This window comes from Camelus ferus, chromosome 1, assembly GCF_009834535.1.
Source record: "Camelus ferus isolate YT-003-E chromosome 1, BCGSAC_Cfer_1.0, whole genome shotgun sequence".
Lineage (NCBI taxonomy): Eukaryota > Metazoa > Chordata > Mammalia > Artiodactyla > Camelidae > Camelus > Camelus ferus.
In genome coordinates, this window is record NC_045696.1 from 16,073,754 (window position 1) to 16,093,983 (window position 20,230).

The 20,230-nt window shown below is 40.2% G+C and overlaps 1 protein-coding gene across 6 annotated transcripts in view; it reads left to right on the top strand.

The window, feature by feature from the left end:
* The window catches only part of APP (amyloid beta precursor protein), a 259,837-nt gene that overhangs the window by 44,300 nt on the left and 195,307 nt on the right, over window positions 1–20,230 (top strand). For all 6 annotated transcript variants that reach the window (XM_032476915.1, XM_032476919.1, XM_032476923.1 and 3 more), the window contains exon 2: window positions 11,404–11,571. In XM_032476915.1, coding sequence (XP_032332806.1) covers window positions 11,404–11,571 — 168 coding nt within the window. The remainder of the gene's footprint in view (window positions 1–11,403; window positions 11,572–20,230) is intronic.

The following is a 20,230-nucleotide window of genomic DNA, read 5'->3' on the forward strand; positions in this document are numbered from 1 at the left end:
TAAAAATCAGTCAATTTAAAGATGGCAATTGATTATCATCTTCTTGAAAGCTTTAGTACGTGTGTTGGAACATCATCTTATTTCCCCTCACTCAGTCCTTTGTTTCCAGTTCTAGGAAATAAAACTAAAAGAGTACAGCTCAGATGCCCTAGCTGAGCCATTTTCTGATGCCTGTCTCATAGAATACTGAAATATTTGTCAGATTTCTGAATATCAATGTGCTGGTTTATGCCAATTGAACTAATTGAAGTCCTCACTTTCCAAGAGTTGATAAAAAAAGGCTGTGCAATAAGATTAATGAAAGACATGGGTAATATGGGTACTATGTTGACATGAATGTAATTTATTATTGTGTTGTAAATTTTGTGCTGCCTTGTCTGACATCTTTAAGACAGCATAGTCCAACAGAAATATAACACAGGCCCCATTTGTCATTAAAATTTTTCTCAGAAATTGACACAACATTGTAAACTGACTATAAGTCAATTAAAAAATTTTTCTAAGAGCCACATTTTAAAAAGTATAAAGAAAATTAATGTATTTTAATTTTAATAATGTATTTTATTTAACCCAATTATCATTTCAGCATATAAAATTATTAATGAGGTATTTTGCAACACAGCTTTTACATTAAGTCATCAGACTCAATTGGGACACTACAGTTTCGTTTGAAAAATTGGATACAGGGTATAAAATTTACAGTAAAAAAGTAGGTGTGCTTACCCAAGTTGTTCTAAACATGCCTTTGAAGTTTTTTAATAATAGGATTGAATAGTAGGATTTTAAATTTAAATTTAGAATAATTACAGTGAACTCAAAGGAACAATTCAGTTCCTCAGTTGAACTAGCTAGTGCTCACCCTCCTTGGACAGTACATTCAGGGTGCTAGGCTGTATCGTCCACCCTGGGTATCAGGGGTTCCACAGGCATCCAAGTCCACTGGAGGCTGACTGTACCACATCATTTTATACAAAGGACTTGTGCATCCGGGAATTTTGTTCTTTTATTTTTGTTTTAGGTCTGTCTGAGAAAGTTTCCTTCGTTTTTTTTTTTTTTTTTTTCTTTTTCTATTCTTTTCTTTTTTTTTTTTTTTTCCCAATCCAGAGATTTTGGTACCCACTGTACCACGTCATTTTGTATAAAGCACTTGAGCATCCCAGTATTTTGATATGGAGGTTGGAGCAGGGGGAGGACCTGGAACAAATCCGCCATGGATACCGAGGGACTGGAGTGTCATTTTCTTGAGATCTATGTAAGACCGATAGGCTAACAATAGAAGAAATAGTAGAAAAGCCAATTTTCTGGGAGACCAGTGCCTCCACAAGCTGGGTGGGGTTGACATCCAGGTTCTGAGGGAGGAAGTGCCCAGCTCGGAGGGTTTCACAGAAAATAGGATTTGAGCTTAAGTCCTACTGCTTAAAAACTTTTGAAAACTGTTAACCCCATCTACCTTCCCAGCCAGCTGAACAGCCCCTTCCGAAACCATGATGGCTGGTTACCCAACCATATAAGAAGCTCCTTGGTGAGGCACTCACCGTTTGCTGGTGTTCCTCCCAAACCCTCTCCATCACTGTTTTCCTATTTATAGGCTCTTGTGAATTTCCTTCACATGTCATTTTCTGCCCTTAATTTTTTTCCTGTTTTCCTTAAAGTGTTCTGATACAATTTTGTTTTCCTCCAAGGTAGCCTTTCTTTAATTTTTTAGTGTTTATCTGAAAATGTGAGAATATCCTCCTAGATGTGATCTAACACAGCAACTTTTCCCATGATACCTGGGGCCCTGTATTTGTAACGTGTGGAAGACTGCGTTAGCTTTTTTCTGTTGTCCTTTCATTTTCATTTCTTAAAACCTTTGGAACTTTTTCTTACGGACCAGCTACATAGCTGTGCCTTTCCTGTCCTGTACTCCTTCAAAGAATTATTTCAAGCAAACTACAGGATCTCATATATACTTTAAAAATTCAGCTTGAAAAAGTTTCTACCTTCTGAAATAATTTTGAGCCTGATTCTGTCCCTTAGGACTTTATTTATGCCTATCAAATACATGCCTGTATTAGCTTCTCTTGCTACAATAATGCTGCAAAGCCACAACCCACCCCAAAATTCAGAGGTTTAAAATAATAACCATTTGTTATACTTCACAGGCCTAAGGGTCAGCTGATCTTAGCGGAGCTTGGCCAAATTTGATAGAAAACAGTAAAACTTAAAGTGAACACGTATAAATTATCTCTTGTATCTGAAGTGGAGAGGAGTAGCAGAATTTGACTTTTCTGTGTTGCATGGTGTGCTGAGCCCTTCTCTGCCCGAGCTGTCAGCACTAATGGGGATCACACTGGAGAGCGGTTCATCTGTTACCATCAAATTTCTTTGTAGTGAATGCCATTCAAACCAGCATCCCCGAGGAACCCAGTTTCCAAGTCCTTCAGCTTGTTAGCAACGTGACTTAAGTGCAGTCACTCTAGAGTGAGATTTTAGCAAAACACTGTCGTTTGAGATTTGCTCTAATTGCTCCCCAGCTGTAAACTTTTGTGTGGGTGTGCTGTGTGTTTATTACTGCCCTGGGTACCACCACTACGTACTATACAGGTGGCTGCATAGTTGGTACATGTGTAGAGATATGCATATGTATTATATGCTCATTGTTTAGAAATTAGTAGGTAGAGATTAAATAAAGTAAGCCATGAAGACCGTGTATTCACAGTTTGGGATTTTGGAGATTCTGGACCTCTACTTTGCTGATTCAATTGGCTGTTCTGATTGAAGGAAAAAACTAATTAAGGGGGAAAGTTTTGCCTTTTCATTTCAGGGGAGGTCTCTTAAATCAGCAGCTACCAAAAGTTACTAGATGTTAACATCTAGGGATTTAAATTTAAGAAATGCAGGTTAAATAAACATTTAGACTTTCAGACTTTTTTTTTTTTTAAACTGGATTTGCTTCTCCTTTACTTGGTCTAAAAATAATTTTTTGAGAAAGCTAGTAACAAAGAACTGCAAAATACTACTGCCATCAGAGGAAAAATTTATTTGAAAATAATATTCAAGATTTGAAAATAAAAAGGCTTGAGAACTAGTAGCAGGAATGCCAACTGGCACATTGTGGAAAAAAGTAAGCATGGACTTTGGAGTAAATGGCCTTGATTAGACTCTTAGGTTTTGAGCCTTTCTGATTATCTAAGTAGGTGTGGAAGTGACTTATCTGGGTTCTTCTGAGAGTCAAATGAGATAACGAAGGGAAAGGACTAAGTAGATGCTTCAGTTTTTGCCCTTAACTCTCTTCTTATCTCTGCGTTCATTCATAAGATCAAGACTGATGAGCTATAGCAATATCGAGAGTCAAAATAGTATAAAGATCATGATACTGTATGTTTTTGAATGTGAAATATGCCAATAAAACTAGAACTAAAAAGAAAATTAAAGAGATAACCATCAAACTAAGGTTGAAAAGAATTTGTTACCAGTGTCAGAGCATAATAAAGACAGTTATACAGGGTCCGGTGTATATACGATGTATGTGTGTATGATGTATGTGTGCAGTTGAAATGTAGAACATTTACCGTTTAGGACTAAATGGGCATTAATTGGATTGAAAACTGTTGTTTAGACAAAGAGTTGGATTGTCACATATAAGGCTCTTTTTTTTTTCTTTTTTTAATTAATAGACTTTATTTTTTAGAGCAGCTTTAGATTCACAACAAAAATCAAGGGGTAAGTACAGAGGGTTCCCCCATGACCCCTCCTCCCAAACACACACACACCCTCCCCCACCATCAGCATCGCCCACTGGAGTGTTACATTTGTCATAACTGGCGAACCAACATTGACAAAGCCATTATCAACTACAGTCCATAGTCTACATTATGGTTCATTCTTGGTGTTGAACAGTCTATGGATTTAGACAGTGATATGATGATACATATCCATCATTATAGGATATTTTCATACAGAGTATTTTCACTGCCCTAAACATCCCTAAACTCTGCTCTGCCTATAAGGCTCTATTTTTAAAAATTCCAGTTTTATGTCTATTCTAGGTACTGGGCATCCCCCTTTCTTGGGCCTTCTAAAATTCATGCTTTCAACATTGGTAATTAATTCCCTGGGTGTTGAATAGCAGAGGTTTCTATTGAGAGAACTCTTGATTTCTTACTGGGCACCAGCAGCGAGAATTATTCACTGGCCTTGTTATGAGTTGGGAGGAATTTGGGGTCAGCATTAGAATATCCTTTAGGCAGAAAGAAAAGCTTGCTATTGTCAAATGACAAAACTAGAACAATTTAGTAATGAGTTTGATGTCCTTCATTCAAAGGAAGACAAACGATACCCTACAAGCAGCACAGGTTCCTGAGGGATCTGGGGCAAGAGCGAGTTTACAGAGCCTTAGGGAGACAGCAAAGAAATGGCGCCATTGTCTAGGAGATCGGGAAGCGGGGCTCCTCATAAGGCTGGCACATCCTGTTTTCTAGGGTAAGTCAAGCTCACTGAAGCTGAGTTGGAGGACTGTGATCGGTGTGCTAGGATTCCTTCACAGGTGTTTCACCACGTGCAAGCTGACGCTGGTCTAGATTTGTGATGTGGGCCACACCACTGGGACAGCCTCCATTTTGTGGGTCCCCAGATAAGAATTAACTTTATCAATATCAACAGAGGCTATGGTTTCATCAAGGAGCTTTAATTTGTCCTTTGAAGCCAGGTCAGCAGTATCCCAAGAAGAACGTCAGTAGTCAAGGGGTGAAAAATGTGGATTCGTCCTCTGAAAGGAATGTTTTCTCTCCTCACTCGTCTTTGTGGCAAATCATTTTTAGCCTGAAACTCGAGCTCTGAAATAATTGTACGGTGACTGATGGATGTGAGGAATGTGGCCGCCTCTCCACACGGGTAAATTGAAGCTGTGTACGGTTTCTGTGATCACATTTCATTTTTCTGTATGCTTTGATTAGCTCCTCCAGCCTCTCTCACTACAGATACATTCACACACACACACACAGGGGCAAAACCTTGGAAAATTGCAATTTTCCGTTTTAATTTGAGAGTCAGGCAGGTCATGTCAACAAAACCCTTGATGGAGTAGGTCCAGCTCCCAGCTCTGCCTCTTCGTGATTCTGTGGCCTTGGACGAATCTTTCAGAGCCTTTTCCTTCTCCTTAGAGTTGGGTGATTTTACAGATTGTTTCAGTTTTGTGATTCTGATTTTAATTTCAGTTCCCCTCTGTTAGCGATGAAATGGGCAATTGTAGATGTTCTGGTTCTGCTTAAGATTTTTTTGCGGGGGGAGGGGGTGCACTTCAAGGGAAGCCTTACAAATAAGATAGTCTTTTCCTTCAGCGAATGAAAATTTGTTTACGTGAAGGATTAAGTGAGGTTCTTTATTCATCCTTGAAAGGAGTTCACGCTCAAATCTTCTCGATTGTGATTCTACAGAATAATTACATTGAAGATGGAAAATCTGAATGTCTTAAAAGCATTTCGGTGGAGTATAATTGTATTATGCCCAGGGTGAGAGAAAACTATTTATGTGAGGAAACCACGACTGTAATAGAAATAGCATCATGTGTGCTTTTTAAGAGATACTTACTATACAAGAACCTGACCCTGAGGAGATTGTGAACTGATTAAACAGTACCAAATACTCTTTTGGTCAGCTATTCAGACTGGTGAGAAGTTCATTTAAATGCAGAAACCAGATGGTTTTCATTAGCCACAAACTTTAAAATTACATAAATCCACCGATGTACTACGCTATGGGTCTCTGCCCTCTCCTCGCTGAGGAAACACAGGGTTCCTTGTTCCCTGTCCCTTGTAGTTGGGACTGTGTGCAGAGGAATGCTGCCAAGCCGGCTCCATAAGGAATTTTGATCTCCTTGATGATAATAAAGATCAACTCTGGGGGGAAAGGGAACACCCAGTTTGAAAGACAGCAGGAGAACTTTCTCGAGAAGCTGCTTTTGCACTTGTAAATTGCATGGATTCTAGGTGTAAGTTTACAGGTTCACCTCTGTAGACTGGCCCAGGTTAGGTATATATATTTCTATTTATTTTCAATTCCCCTTAAGCCCTTTTAAAGCCGTTTTCTAGCTAACTTGCTTTGGGAAAGTCCATTTGCACTTTGGTACCTTGTTTATATATTATGATTCTTAAAATTCTAGAAGCTAAGGGCTGGGTTTTTTGTTTTTTTTTAAAGATTGACAGCATTGTTAAGTGTAATATTTGGACCCCAGTAGTTCAGAGCATTCTGTAAATAGCCTGTTGCTCCTGAAGCACTGTGTGCAGGCGCCATTGTCTTAGCCAGTTATTTTGTTCATTGTCGCTGAGCACTGTTTTCCCATGGGAAAGCATCTCTGGTCTTATGATGTCAGTGGAAAATCATTCAGTGTACAAGAATTATCTTCATCTTCAGTCTCCCAGAAATGCATGGACCGTGAATGGCCATTTATGCCAGGGTGCCAATCTCTTAGATGTCTTGGATTTCTGCAAAGTAACCTTAAGTTACCTTAGATCTTGTTAATATGAAAATGAAATTAAAATGTAATAGTTGTTTAAGTAGTTGTATTTCCCATCCACTAAAGCTTTTGTATTTCTTTTCTATTAAAATGAGGAATGTTTTTCAAACTCGAGGAATAATTATCTTTAGGATGACTTTGACAGAGTATCTGTTTTCATTGACAGCAAGTAGGACCAAAAGGTTGTAGTTTTAAGAGTGTCCATATTAACAGATCGTGACTAGGATCCTGTATATGATTTATTAAACCGTTTTTTGAGGCTTCATTCAGAAAAGGGGATTGGAGTAAACCTGTCGGGCCCTTGAAAGGCTAAGTATTATCTCCCGTGTGACCATCTTGGCTGGTGACGGCTAAATGCCAGGGAGTGAGTGCGCTGCTCCTAGCAACCAGGCTTTTTTTCTTAAATGAATTGTTTGATGCCAGTCAGGATCCTGTGGGTTGTTTGTCTTGTTTTAATTCACTGAGCCAGGAATATGTTACTTACAACATGATATTCCTTGCAGGTGGGCTTCATTAAGAATAGAAAAGCTTTTGGTTCAATTTGTGATCACCCAGCCAGATACTCTGATCTTACACACAGCTGGTGTTGATTTGGGAAAGAATTTTTGCCTGAGAAACATGTCTTTGTGATTTAAGTATTTATTCGTGAAGGGCCTCTTGTGATGTCAAATGTAACAGATGTACACATACAGCCAACTTTATAATTCCTAGCATAATAGATGGCCCTAAGTATTGAGAAATCAGTTTGAACTATTCAACAGTCTCCATTCTAGGAAAACAGGGCTTGACTCTCTGGACTTATTTTTTAAAGTTAATATTAGATTTCATCTGGTAGGAAATCCAGAAGGAACTGAAGCATCTATTTTCCTTAACTGCCATTGTTAAAAGGAAGAGATCATAAGGCAATTAACGATGTTTTCCAGTAATATGATAGGGACAAAATCAGTTCGTTTGAAGAGAGTGTGAGAAAGATTACCACCGTTTGGTAGTTGGCATATCCAAACGTACAAACACATAGCATCAAAACAACCAGAAATTCAAAAAGAAGGAAGGAGAACAAAATGAAGACGGGAAGGAATAGAAAGATATTGAGAACTCAAGGTAGGAAAAATGAAACATTTGATGTGTTTGTTAGGTAGGGTGACCAGTTATCTCAACTTGCTAGGGACTTTCTTAACTTTTAGCACTAAAAGTCTCACATCCTGGAAAGCCCTCAGTCCCAAGCAAACTAGGATGGTTGGTCATCTTATTGTCAAGGTAAGGACTTGCCAGATTTACTGCTTTGTCCCCCAGACTACATCAGTGCCTAGCATGTGTTATATTCTCAGGCTTACTGAGTGAAGAAATGTGAACTTCTGTCATTTATCTTTGCTGTTACTGTTATCATGGAGTTGCCTCTCTGCAGCTGGGAGGTAAAAGAGTGTCATCACCACGACTTCTTAAAGTAGGTAAAGGAGAAGCAATGGCCTCATCTTTAGGAATGTCTTATGCTGTGGAATTGAAGGACTTTGAGTTAGTAATGAGGTCATCAGAAAAGTAGAGAGAGCTGGGATGGTTCATTGAGACTGAGCCAACGTAAAAGACTTCCAAGGAAGTCTTCATGTATGGCAAAGAAATTGAAAAGTGACAGGTATTGAAGAAAAAAGCCTATTTTCTTTCTCAGGAGGTCATACGTAACCTTTGAGAAAAGTGTTTGAGTGGGGTGGGTATATAAACCAGACTACAGGGGTCTTAAGAAGAAGGTGAGAAGGTGGTATCAGTGAGTGTTTTAATCACCACCTGGGATCTTAGCACAATTTGTTGTAAGAAGTGGGAAGGCGATAGTTCCTCTAGAGCAGAGATAGGCAAATGATGGGCCACTGGCAACATCTGGCCTCCTGCCTGTTTCATAAAGAACATTTTATTGTAAAACAGCCACACCCATTTTGCACGTTGTCCGAGGCTGCTTTTGTATGACAACAACGGAGTTGAGTAGTCACAAGAAACCGTGTGTTTCCCAAAACCTAAAATATTATAATCTGGCCCTTTACATAGAAAATCTGCTGACCCCCTGTTCTAGAGGATAATAGAATTTTTTGTGTGTTTCCTTTTTTCAGTAGAGGATCTCAAAGGCTGTTGGTAGATGTATTGTGGAGCTGGGGGAAAGGAAGAGCTTATTGGGTATCTCTTGCTGTGTAACAGGTTACCTCAAACCTAATAATTTAAAATAATAATTGTTTATTATCTCAGTTTCGATGGGTCAGGAATTTGGGAGCATCTTCTGGGTGGTTCTGGCTCCAAGTCTGTCTTGAGGTTTCAATCAGGTCAGCCAGGGCTGCAGTCAAATGAAGGCTTGATGAGGCTGGAGGATGTTTCCAAGCTCACTCGCGTTGCTGTTGACAGGAGTCTTCAGCTCCTTATCATGCGGGCCTCTCCACGGGGCTGCTCAAGTGTCTGCACAACATGGCAGCCAACGTTCCCCCCACGGCATGTGATCCCAGAGAGCAAGGAAGAAACCCGGGAACCCTTTACGATCTTGCCTGGGAAATCACACGTCATTTTTGCTACATTCTATTTGTTGCAACGGACAGACCCTGATGTACTCTGGATTGGCCCTGACAAAAGCATGAAGCCAGCAAGTAGGGACGATCAGGGGTCTTCTTGGAAGCCAGCCACCATGGGGGAAGAAATTGGTACCTCAGTGTTCATTGAGGGAAAGCTATGGAATGAGGGGCTTTTGCATTGACAAGGAGGTAGAAACTGTAATAAACACATTGTGGAGAATCAGAGGTATAGAGAAATGTTGAGATTGAGAACAGGGGCATTCATTCAGCCAAATCATGACCAACTGTGGTAAAGGATCATTAGTCTCTCTGTTCAGTTAGCGGGGGTGAGGTACCGAGATTCTACTAAGACTGGAAATCTTTGGGACAGGAATGAATTTGAAGAGAATAAAATACCGTGGGGAATACAATGGTGATTGCATTACTAGATTGTAAATTTCTTGATAATGGAATTTAACATATGGGCAAAGCTCATATTTTATAAATAAATACATGAATAAATTTTATGCATTGATCTGTATTTTATATCTATTTTATGTCCTTCATTGCATCTGCTAATAGGGCCTTATCTATGGGATTATTATTTGACTTTTTTGCAATGCTATTGTCTTATTCCTTTAATGACATTGACAGAATCTGTGCTCTGATTTTTTAGGATCGAGGCATTGAATTTCCTCTTCTTCCCTCAGGAAAGCTGTGAAACTCAAGTGACTGGTGTATTCCGCTTAGGCTGCTTCTTTGCATCTGTTGGAGAAAGAGCTTCTCAGTTTCTGGCTTAGAAATTGTAGGTTTTGGGCAAGACCCCAAACTGGGGAGTAAAGGGGTCCCAGCTATTTGCTGACCATCTGACACTCTGGCCTCAGCTGCTGTTTGTTACATCTGGCAGGGTGGCGGCAGAATTTTATTAAATGTACCTTACACAGTAGAACTAGAAATGTAGAAAATGTTGCCTGCAACTGTGGTTGGAGAGACTCTTGCCAGAAGCTTTTGCACTCAGGTCTGTGATAGGTCTCCCCGGGTTCAGTGCAAGATTTTTTTTTTAAAGGGCATAAATCTCTAACGGATGTATGGACAAAATATATATGACGATGACTAGAGTGGACAGTTGTTTGATCTATTTTTACATTTCTGTGCAAAGAAATGTCAGGAAGCTGTTTCTTTAACTGAAGTCTCTCTATGTAATTTTAGCATTGTTGTTGTTGTTGTTGTTTTCTGTCCTGCGAACAGTTTTTAGAAACGATCCAAGTGATTATAGAATCACCCAGTTCTCAGCTGTGTGAATGGCTTTTGTCGGAAGTTAACTCTTCTTGGCACGGATGTCACACGTTTTCTCAGCAGCTGGATTTAACAAGGGAGAAGTACTCGGCTACCGTGTCTTCTGATTCCTCGATTGCAGATAGCACTTTAACTCCTGTGGATTTAGTTTTCAGCTCTTGCTGACTTTATTTTTGTCTTCCTGAGCTGTCAGAACCTATTAAGTGAGGTAGTATGGATATTTCAGAACTTCCATTTTCCCTTTTAAAAATATTTGTCTGATGGAAATACCTGTGGGCAGAAGGGTTTGGAAATACAGAAGGGCACCCATTTCAAAGTTATTCTGGTGAAATGGTGTTGCCCGCAGGGGTGATAGGTAAGAACTGTAGAGAGCTTACAACAGACACAGCTTGTACTGGGCTCTAAATGAGACTTGTCGCCTCCTGTAGGGTGGCTGGGGAGATGGGACACCAGCATCCTTACTCTTAAGAGCTGAGAGAGTGATAACCAGAGAATGTCCTGGAGGAAACTGGTGGGATGGCCAATATATTCATTCACATCTGTGCAGAGTAAATTCTGTAATAATTTTTTGGTTGCAGAAATCACAGTGTCACTTGCTAACCAGTAATGCACACCAAGACAGTGCCTTCAGCTCTGGGAGGTGTGTGACACACACTTCCAGACCTGGTCACCAGGCGGGGACTTGGCATTCTTTGTGTGAGTCAGTTGGAGTTTATTATGAAAATACAGTTTCCTCTTTTTTTGTGTGATTATATTTATTTCAGAAAAACATCTTATTTTATTGTCAGGACCTTTCAGTCTACAAAACTGTATAAGCTTTTTCATGAAATCTGCCCTTGCGGAAATGTATAAACTTTTCAGTGAATAAATTCTTCTCCATATTACTAATTTTTTCATTTCAATATTAACAACAACACTATATCATAGGTGGTTGGAGATGTCTGTAGCAAAGGAATTCGTAACTGACATTTCGCAAGAATGGAACTGTTTTTGGTGTGGCTCCATGCCGGGTTCCTCTTTGCAGCCCTTCCCCAGCCTCTACCCCCCGAGCTATGGACTTCGGTAACTGACCCAGACTTACTTTTCCAGGTGCCCACAGACGGCAGTGCTGGCCTGCTTGCAGAGCCCCAGGTCGCCATGTTCTGTGGCAAACTGAACATGCACATGAACGTGCAGAATGGGAAGTGGGAGCCAGACCCATCAGGGACCAGAACCTGCGCCGGCACCAAGGAGGGCATCCTTCAGTACTGCCAAGAAGTAAGTCTCCGCCGGGGACCAGCCGCTCGTGTTGGACCCCGTGCGGCTTTTTTAAAATTCAGCTTCTTTTATGTTTGTATTTTATCTCTTGCAGTAAACATCTCGGTTCCTAATGATTCACCATTCCCTTAATATAAATACTTGCTTTACCCTGCAGTATGGAAAAATATGTTTGTAATTATGTCCTGTAACAACCATCATTAAACCAACTGCAATAGAATATTGTATGGCAAATATCCTTCATTTAAAAGAGCTATAAAAGATCCCAACTGAGTAAAGTTTAAGATATCTTGGCCCTTACTTTTCTCTTTAGAGTAGATCCCACTGTGGCTGTGCAGTCAAGGTATTGTGTTTAAAAGTAACTGGAATTAATTTTCTCTCTGTTACCAATTTGATATATTTTAGTACATACATTTGTTTATATTGAATTTTAGTTTTTCTCTCATTTTTACTATTCGAAAATGTAAGACATTTACATTGTTAAAGTATTGAAAATAAGTTGCACTCAGGAATCTCACTTGCCACCCACCCTCTGTTACTAAACATTTTTCATTGTTCTTGATTAATCCTTCTTGCAAAAGAGAGGATGTTATGTTTTCCCTTGTTTTTCTCATAAAAAATGTGGCTTACGGTAAGCACTGTTCTGCACTTTGCTTTTTTAACGTAACTTTTAGATCCTGGAAATCATCCCCTTACCCTTTGTAGAGATCTTCAGCCTTTGTATAACTTTTCCTAGTTTTCTTGCTATTATTGTATATGGTATGGTATATTGTTATTTTTAAAATTAATTTTTAAAATTAATTCAGTTTAAAATAGCTGGAGTCCACGGCATTTTGGCCCATATTTCTAGACAATTATCTATTCCTAGGATATGCGACTCTTTGTGTTTTAAGAACATTTAAAGGAATTATTCTTATACCTCTTGGCAAAGCAAAATCCTTTACCTTCCATAAACAACCTATAACCTGGCAACATTTTCTTTGTTGTAATCTTTTATGTACTAAAAAAGTACTAAAAATTTTCATTAGCCTTTTTTGATCCAAGCTGAGTGTTTAATGAAATATATATATGTATACATATTTTAAACACACACACATATATATACGATTTTTTATTAGTAGCACAATAAGAAAGGACAATCTCTAAATTTTAATTCTTGTGTTTTGAGAATCAAAAAAGCATCTACAGTTGTCACAATATCAAGTAATTTTTATCTTGAAGGAGTCCTATGATGTGAAAAAATAATTCTTTATATTTAGGTAGAAATCACTAATATCTGTGCCCTTTATATTTTTCTTAAAAGCATTGATTAAATAGAAATTGATAATAAATTCACTTTTGCCCAGATATGACATTTCTAAAATATACATTTTGGAAATAATACTCACATTCAACTGAAGAGTTCCTCCAGTACAATTTCATAGATGAGTTATGAGTTTGGAAGTTGAAACTCTGTGTGTGCACGCTTACAGGCTTTTGATACCATTTTACTTTTCTGGATATACATGCATATTAGGCATTCTGAATGTTAAATAAACTTTATTTAGAGACTGGAACTCAAATTTAGTAAGTGACATTGACCACATCATTATTTTTTGTTGAATGTCTGTTTCAATACATGTGTCATGGTTTGCATCAAAGTTTTTCCTCCGTGTCAGTTATAAATAATCAGATGTCTTTACAGTTGTATGATGACTCTATAAAAAATACTCTTCATGGCTCTGAGAACAACCCTCCTTCCTTTCCCACTTAGAGAGCCCACTGATGCCTGGGCAGCTTCACTTCCTGTTCTAGTCTGTTGTTTGTCCCAGGGCTAAGCCACAGAGTGGTTGTTCCTAGACCCAGACTTTGCCGGATTGTTGGTGGCCACGAGGTGGGGGCAGGGAGGGTGAGCCCTTTCGTTGTTTCTCCTTTGTCTTGCAATTGTGGTTATATCTGCCTGTCTCAGCTCCCCAGCTACAGAGGCCTTGTAGGATGAAGCACACAGGTCAGAATCTTAAGATGGATTAGACAAACATTATACTGAAGAAGTAAGAAAGGGCCAGGATATCAGGCCTTGTGAGCCCTTTTAATGAATTTGGTCTTTATTCTGTAACAACAGGAAGTGTCATTGAAGGTTTTTTTTTTTTTTTTTAAAGGAAGGAGAATTGGGGGCTGTCTGTAGAGAGGGTATCTCTCGGTGCTAAGGATGCAATTATGAGTGGAACACAGGACCTATTCTTAAAGGAGGGACCTAAAGGGAGAGAAAAGCCTATAAAATAACGTTAGCAACATAAGAACCGGTGATGATGATGATGTTGGCACATGTCTGTGATGTCGATGATGCTAGTACCAACTAACTTTTATTGAACATTTAAAAAATGCCAAGCTACCTCGTCAAGTGTTTGCCTTCGGTTTACGCTACTGGTGCCTCTGGGGGAGAATCTTGGGAAAGAAACTTGGTGAATTGCAACATTTAAGGGGAACAAAGGGAAATAATCAATGGAGGAGGAGCAGTGGCTAAAAACCTAGGATCAGAACTAGGTGCTGTTAGGTTCTGGAAGTCAAACTCGGTTAATATCTAACCAAGGGAAATGACAAGAGTGCAGGTGTGATGCCTACCAGAAATGATTGAAGTGTAATTTTTCACAACGCAAATCGTGACTCCCTTGCAAAGTGAACGCACGTCAAAGATTTTACTCAGTTCATTAATTAATCAGGTAACCTGTAAGATGTAAACCAGTCTGACTTGAAGAGATTTAAATTCTTTTTCCAACAAACTTCATTCACGTGGCTGTGAACAGGAATCATCTGGTCTGCGTTGTGTGGGACAGGAAACATTTACATTGGCAATGCAAGTAGTTTATATGTAAAATAGCCTATAGCAAGTCCTGATAGAATCAGATAATCTTCTCCCCTACCACTCCCAGACTCTGAAAGACAACACCTACATTTTACTGCTAGAACACTCAGTTTATAATCTCTTTTGCCCATTTCTAAGTCACGGACTTAGAAATGTTTTATAATAAAACATTCTTCTAATTTGGCAAATCAAAGTTCATTGTTGATCTTTGAGAGGGCAATTTCAAGGGAATAGCATGGGAAGAAGTCAAATTGCAGTAGGTTACAGGAAGAAAAACATGAATGGGTGGTGAAACCATCTCTGGACTCTTTGAGGAAAGACCTAGAGGCAAAGAGCCTGTGGGCAATTCACAGAAAAGGGAAAGGCTTTGTTTTTTTTGTTGGGCTTTGTTTTTAAAGGGAACGAACTTCAGCTGAGGGAAGCTTAAACTAAACTCTGAAGAGTAGATGTCTATCATAAGGAGACTGGGCTCAAGCACCTGGAAGACTAGGGAGAAATGAGATCCAGTGGATAAGTGTTTGGCTGAGTCTTAGGAGAATAAGGGATGGGGAAATAGTCAGGGGGGTTACTTAGGCAGTGTCTGTTGCCAGGTGATCAAAACCCACTAAACAACTGTACATGGAGGATATTTTCTCCCATGGGTGGGGAGGGTCATGGGGTGAGGATAACTCACAAAAAAGGCATCCAGAAATCAGGTCCTCAGATATCAGCACACTCAGTGCTGCCTGGAATGTCTCCGTTGGGGTCTCTTATTTTCTACTTATCTTTTCTCCTTCACATTCACCTTGTTTTCTCCTGCAAAGATGGGTTCTTCTTGGAGGCCAGGGAAGGTGGCAGCCAGTACCTCTGGGAGTGTGTCGTTCCAGCTTGGACCCCCAACTCTTTTTGGCCAGCGTGCACTCTAATTCCCAGGAGGAGTTCTCTCTGATCCTGCTTTTGTTCACACAGCTATATTTGGACCAGTGACCATATCCACAAGGACTCAGTACTGGGACTGGCCCACCTTGGTCGTGAGGGTGTGTGTCTTGTCTGGCAGCTCAATCAGAGCCACGTGTTGTGGGGAGAGGAGCTCTGGCCAGAAAAAAAAGGATGAAGAATGGCATGGGAGCCAAATAGAAAAATGACCACAGCCCAACACAATGGGCTTAGAAACACGCAGTGCCTTTTAAAAGTGGTATAGGTTGGAGAGTGGGTAGCTGAGGGAATTCATAGTGCATCATGACTTTAACCGGCTTTTGGGAAGATGTTGGGGAGGTGGGTGTTGGAGAGGGGCTCACTCAGAATCTTTGGTGCTTCCTAAACTATGTAGAACATTCGATATTGATATTTTGGGGTCTTCCTGTCGCCTCTCACTTTGTACACATTCTGATATTGTCCTTTTGTAATTGGAAATAATGAATAGTTTTCATTTGTAGGATTGAATTATGGGGGAGTTTGTATGCCTTTGTTTGTTTGTTTGTTTGTTTGTGTTTTTAGCTTCATGTTTTTCAGACAGTTGATTGATTCCCTGCTAAGAAAGTCAAGGAAAATAATGCTCATAATTTTTCTACCTCCCCTTCTCACAGGTTTTGTAAGTTAATATTGTTTTTATATTCTCAGAGTTTACTATTATAGTCTGTTCTGTTGCTATAATTCCCACAGTCGTCAGTTCCTTCACTGGATTCATTGTTTACAACCGATTCTTTCACCAAAGCATTTCTATTCCTATATTATTTATTTTGATTCCTCTATGTTTTGGGATCCCTGTCAACTTACTTAGTTATTTCCAGAAGCTGTTCTTACTGAACAATAGCTTAGTTAGGTATAGAATTCCAGGTTGACAGGTATTTGCTTCAGCACCATGAAGACACTTACCACTATATTCTGACACCTATCATTGTGCAAATTCCTTTTTAAAAAATCTACAGAAACCATCACTGTTACTATTTACAGTGCTCTTCACTGACTGATTATTTTCTCCCGATAGTGATAAATAATTTTTTTCCTTATGTGCTCCATCCCTCTCGTGACCAAAACACAGATATTGTAGAGACAGCTGGCTGAGTCACAGAGGCAGCTGTTAGCAGTCTGTGGTCCTAGGACAGAATCAAACCAACTAAATTCATCACCGTGACCTCATTTTGACCTTGTTAATTTAACTCACTTGTGAAATTTGTTTTTCCAGAGGATTGCCTGTATAGCTGCACATCGTATCTGTTGGTGCTGGTGCTTAGCTTAATATGATGTGTCAGATATTACTGCTTTGATGATGGATTGTCTAGTCAATGTCCTTCATAGTATCAGGTTCCTCTTGATTTGTATTCCCTGATGTTGGTGGTTTTGCTGTTATTTATTGTCAATGTGGTCATTTTTGCCTCCTGATTGCTTTGGTCCTATCGTTGATAAGGGGCAAGATTAGGGAGAAAAAAGTAAAAATTGAGTCTTTTACCTTTGTTCTTGATTGTAAGCCCTTATAAAGTTAGATTGGGATGACAGTTTGAAACTTAGGGTTTAAATTGTGTATTTGTTCAAGCAGTGTTTTATCCCATATCATCCAAATTCTTGGTACCTGTAAATTCTCTCTTGTTCCCCAATCATAATAATTATGCTTCTGCCCTGTCATCATTCAAATATTTGCATTTTCAAAATGTGAAAATTTTCTTTACATATTTTTTATTAGCATAGTCGGCGCTATTCTTTCTTTCTTTCTTTCTTTTTTAATCAAATGTGCCTTGAGGACTTCTGTAGACTGAATGTTTGTGTCTTCTCCAAAATTCATACAGTGAAGCACTAAGGTCCAATGTGATGATATCTGGAGGTAGAGCTTTTGATAGGTAATCAAGGTTAGATGAGGTCATGAGGGTGGGGCCTTCATGAGAGGATTAGTGCCCTTATAAGAAGAGACACGACACCAGAGAGCTTGCAGAGAGTTTGCCCTCTCCTCCTGCTCACACAAAAAGGTAATGTGAGGCCACAGGGAGAAGATGTCAATCTGCAAACCAGGAAGAGACTTCTCCAGGACCTGCCTGTGCTGGCACCCTGATCTCAGACTGCCAGCTCTCAGACCTGTGAGAAAATAAATCCCTGTTATTTAAGCCACCCAGTCTATGGTAATTTGTTATGGCAGCCTGAGCTAAGACTGGGAATTATACTGGGGATCCCTGGGCAAAGGGATTCTGGAGATCATGCTTTACAAAGCATTTTCTCCAACGTTTAACTTTGATCCAGAGCACATGAGCTGTCATTCAGTAACTGCTTGTGGACGGCCTATTGCCGGCACAAGGATGGAAACTGGATGAGGCAGGTGCTCCACATCACTCTTGGCACTGGAAAGCCTCCCCTGAGATGGCCTTGTGGGCTCCTCCTGCAGAGACTGCTTCTTTCCATTGACAGAATTCCAAAGAAATGTTTAAGCAAGAATTGGGGTTCTTGGTCCATAGTCCAGATTTGCCCTCAGTTTATTTTCACCCAGTTAAACACAGTGTCATGATAACCCTCAATAAGAGAGTAATACACATAGAGTATGGCTTGATATATTCAGTCAAATGTACCAAATGATCATAAAGTCTGCTTCCTGAAAACAGGAAGGAAACCTTACGTTGTTCTTTGTGTCACCCTGTGTTAATATGTTGTCACTGACTCTTGATGAATCACATCTTCCAGTAGTTAACTTCAGTCTTGGTTGGACATGAGACTTGCTTTAGCCAGTAGAATGGAGTGGTTTAGTTCTGAGTCTAACCCTTAAGAAGGCCTGGAAGTTTCTCCTTTTGTGCTCTGAGAAGGCAACCATGGGAGAAGCCCAAGTGGAAGAAAATGGAGGCTGTCATTCACTAGCCCTCGCTGCCCTCCCAGCCAGCTGCTGGCACCAACCAGCAGCCACGTATGCAAGGCCAGGTTGGACCCAGCAGCCTTCCTTGCAGTCCTCCCGCTGACAACACCATGTGAAGAAGGATAGTTGCTCAGCTGACTCACGGAATTGTGAGAAATTCTAAATTATTGTGTGTTAGCTGGCCTTCAAGATGGCTCCCAGCAGTACTGGACTCCCTTCTCGTATTTACATCCACATGTAGTGTCTTCCCACTGTGCACAGGGCTGACATTTGTAACCAACAGGATTTCAGAAAAATCACAGTGTGTGACTTTTGAGGCTGGATCATAAAAGATGTGTGGCTTCTGTCTTGCGCTACGTCTTTTGCCGTGGTGGGAGCTAGCTGCCATGGCATGAGGACACTCAAGCAGCACCATGGAGCCGTGCACTTGCTGCAGAACTGAGCGCTCCTGCCAACAGCCGGCACTGACTTGTGCCCACTCAGCCACGTGGAAGTGGATCCTGTGGCCCAGCCAAGCCTTCATTTGACCGCAGCCCCTGCTGACATCTTGACTGCACCCACGTAAGAGTCAGCGTCCCTCAGCTAAGCCTCTTACGGATTCCTGACCCACAGAAACTGTGTGAGGAAAGAAATGCTTACTGTTTGAAGTTACTAAGTTTGGAGATACTTTGTGTGCAGTAATAGATGACCACAACAGACACTCCCTTAATGATTATTTTCCTCTGTGGTCCCTTTGATAGAAAAAAAAATTTCCTTTTCTTCATTCTATAGGAGATGCGGAAACATCATGGGAGCAATTTGAAAATTACCATATAAATGAGTCATCATGTGACAGCCTGAAGTGGCCACTCGCCTTCACGAGCTGTTACATAACCCAGACGTTGGCCTAAGGCACCTAAGAGTCTTACACATAGATCAAAATTAAGATACTCTTCCCCTTGAAACATACATTATCAGGTCTAGGGAGAAAAATTAGAATTTCTAGATTTTGTTATCCCTTTTCTTTTGAATGAAATGAAATTTCAAAACAAAACAAAACATTGTTTTATTTAAATCAAAGGCTTTAGGTTAGGAAAAGAAAAAATTGCAAGTGTACTTCAGTTCTTCATCTGAAGAACCCTGTTCCATTCCCAAATTTAATTTAGGCAAATTGAGCAGGTATTTACTGGTTCAGGAGAGGATTTTGTGTCGCGTGTTGCTGAGTGGCCATTCTTGCACAGAAGGAGCTTATACATATACGATTAGATAAATTGAGAAAAGAATTTAGGAGATTGAAAAGGTGGAATGAAGACGTAAAGTAAAGGATCTTGATTGTAATCTGGGGTTTGGGATCTAATTTTAGAGATGACTAAAGGCTAAGGGACTGTTCTTAACAGGAGTGTTTTCTGATTGAGACACTTCTGGAAAAATTAGCCTGTATCCAAGTGTAAGTTGGACTTGGGAGAGAAGGGAATTCAAGTCTTAAGGTGCTGGTGGGAAAGGGGTGGGAAAGATCACTCTGCCCATCCTTGTTGTGTAGATGAGCAGGTATGCCAGGCCCCAAGATGCTGCTATAAGGAAGCCTTAGGGTTAAGTGTAGAAAAGGGGGGGCATGGGCTTCCCTATCAGACCTCCATTCACATGCAGCCTTTGCTCTTTGACACCTGAGCAGTCCAGGAAAGTTGCCCAACCAAACTTAGACCATGGCTTCCTTTTATGATAGGAGGATAGAGGTACCGTTGTAAAAGTTAAACATTGTTGATTAAACAAGAAACTGTATAAGTCCCAGTACTGTTCTTCCTCCTCTTTCAGGGAGAGAACTTAAAACACAGGCTCCCTGACATGCAGAGCACCTCCTGCGAGGTAGGGGCTTAGAGCAGGTGACCATGGCTCTGCTAACTCACATTGGGAGCAGGTCTCTAAGAGAGAGTTTTGAACAAGTTAAGCCTCAAGCCCTGGAACAGATGTCCAACTGGGAAACCTAGACAGGTGAATGTGGCTTTGCTTACAGTCTCTTCCATTAGATTGTG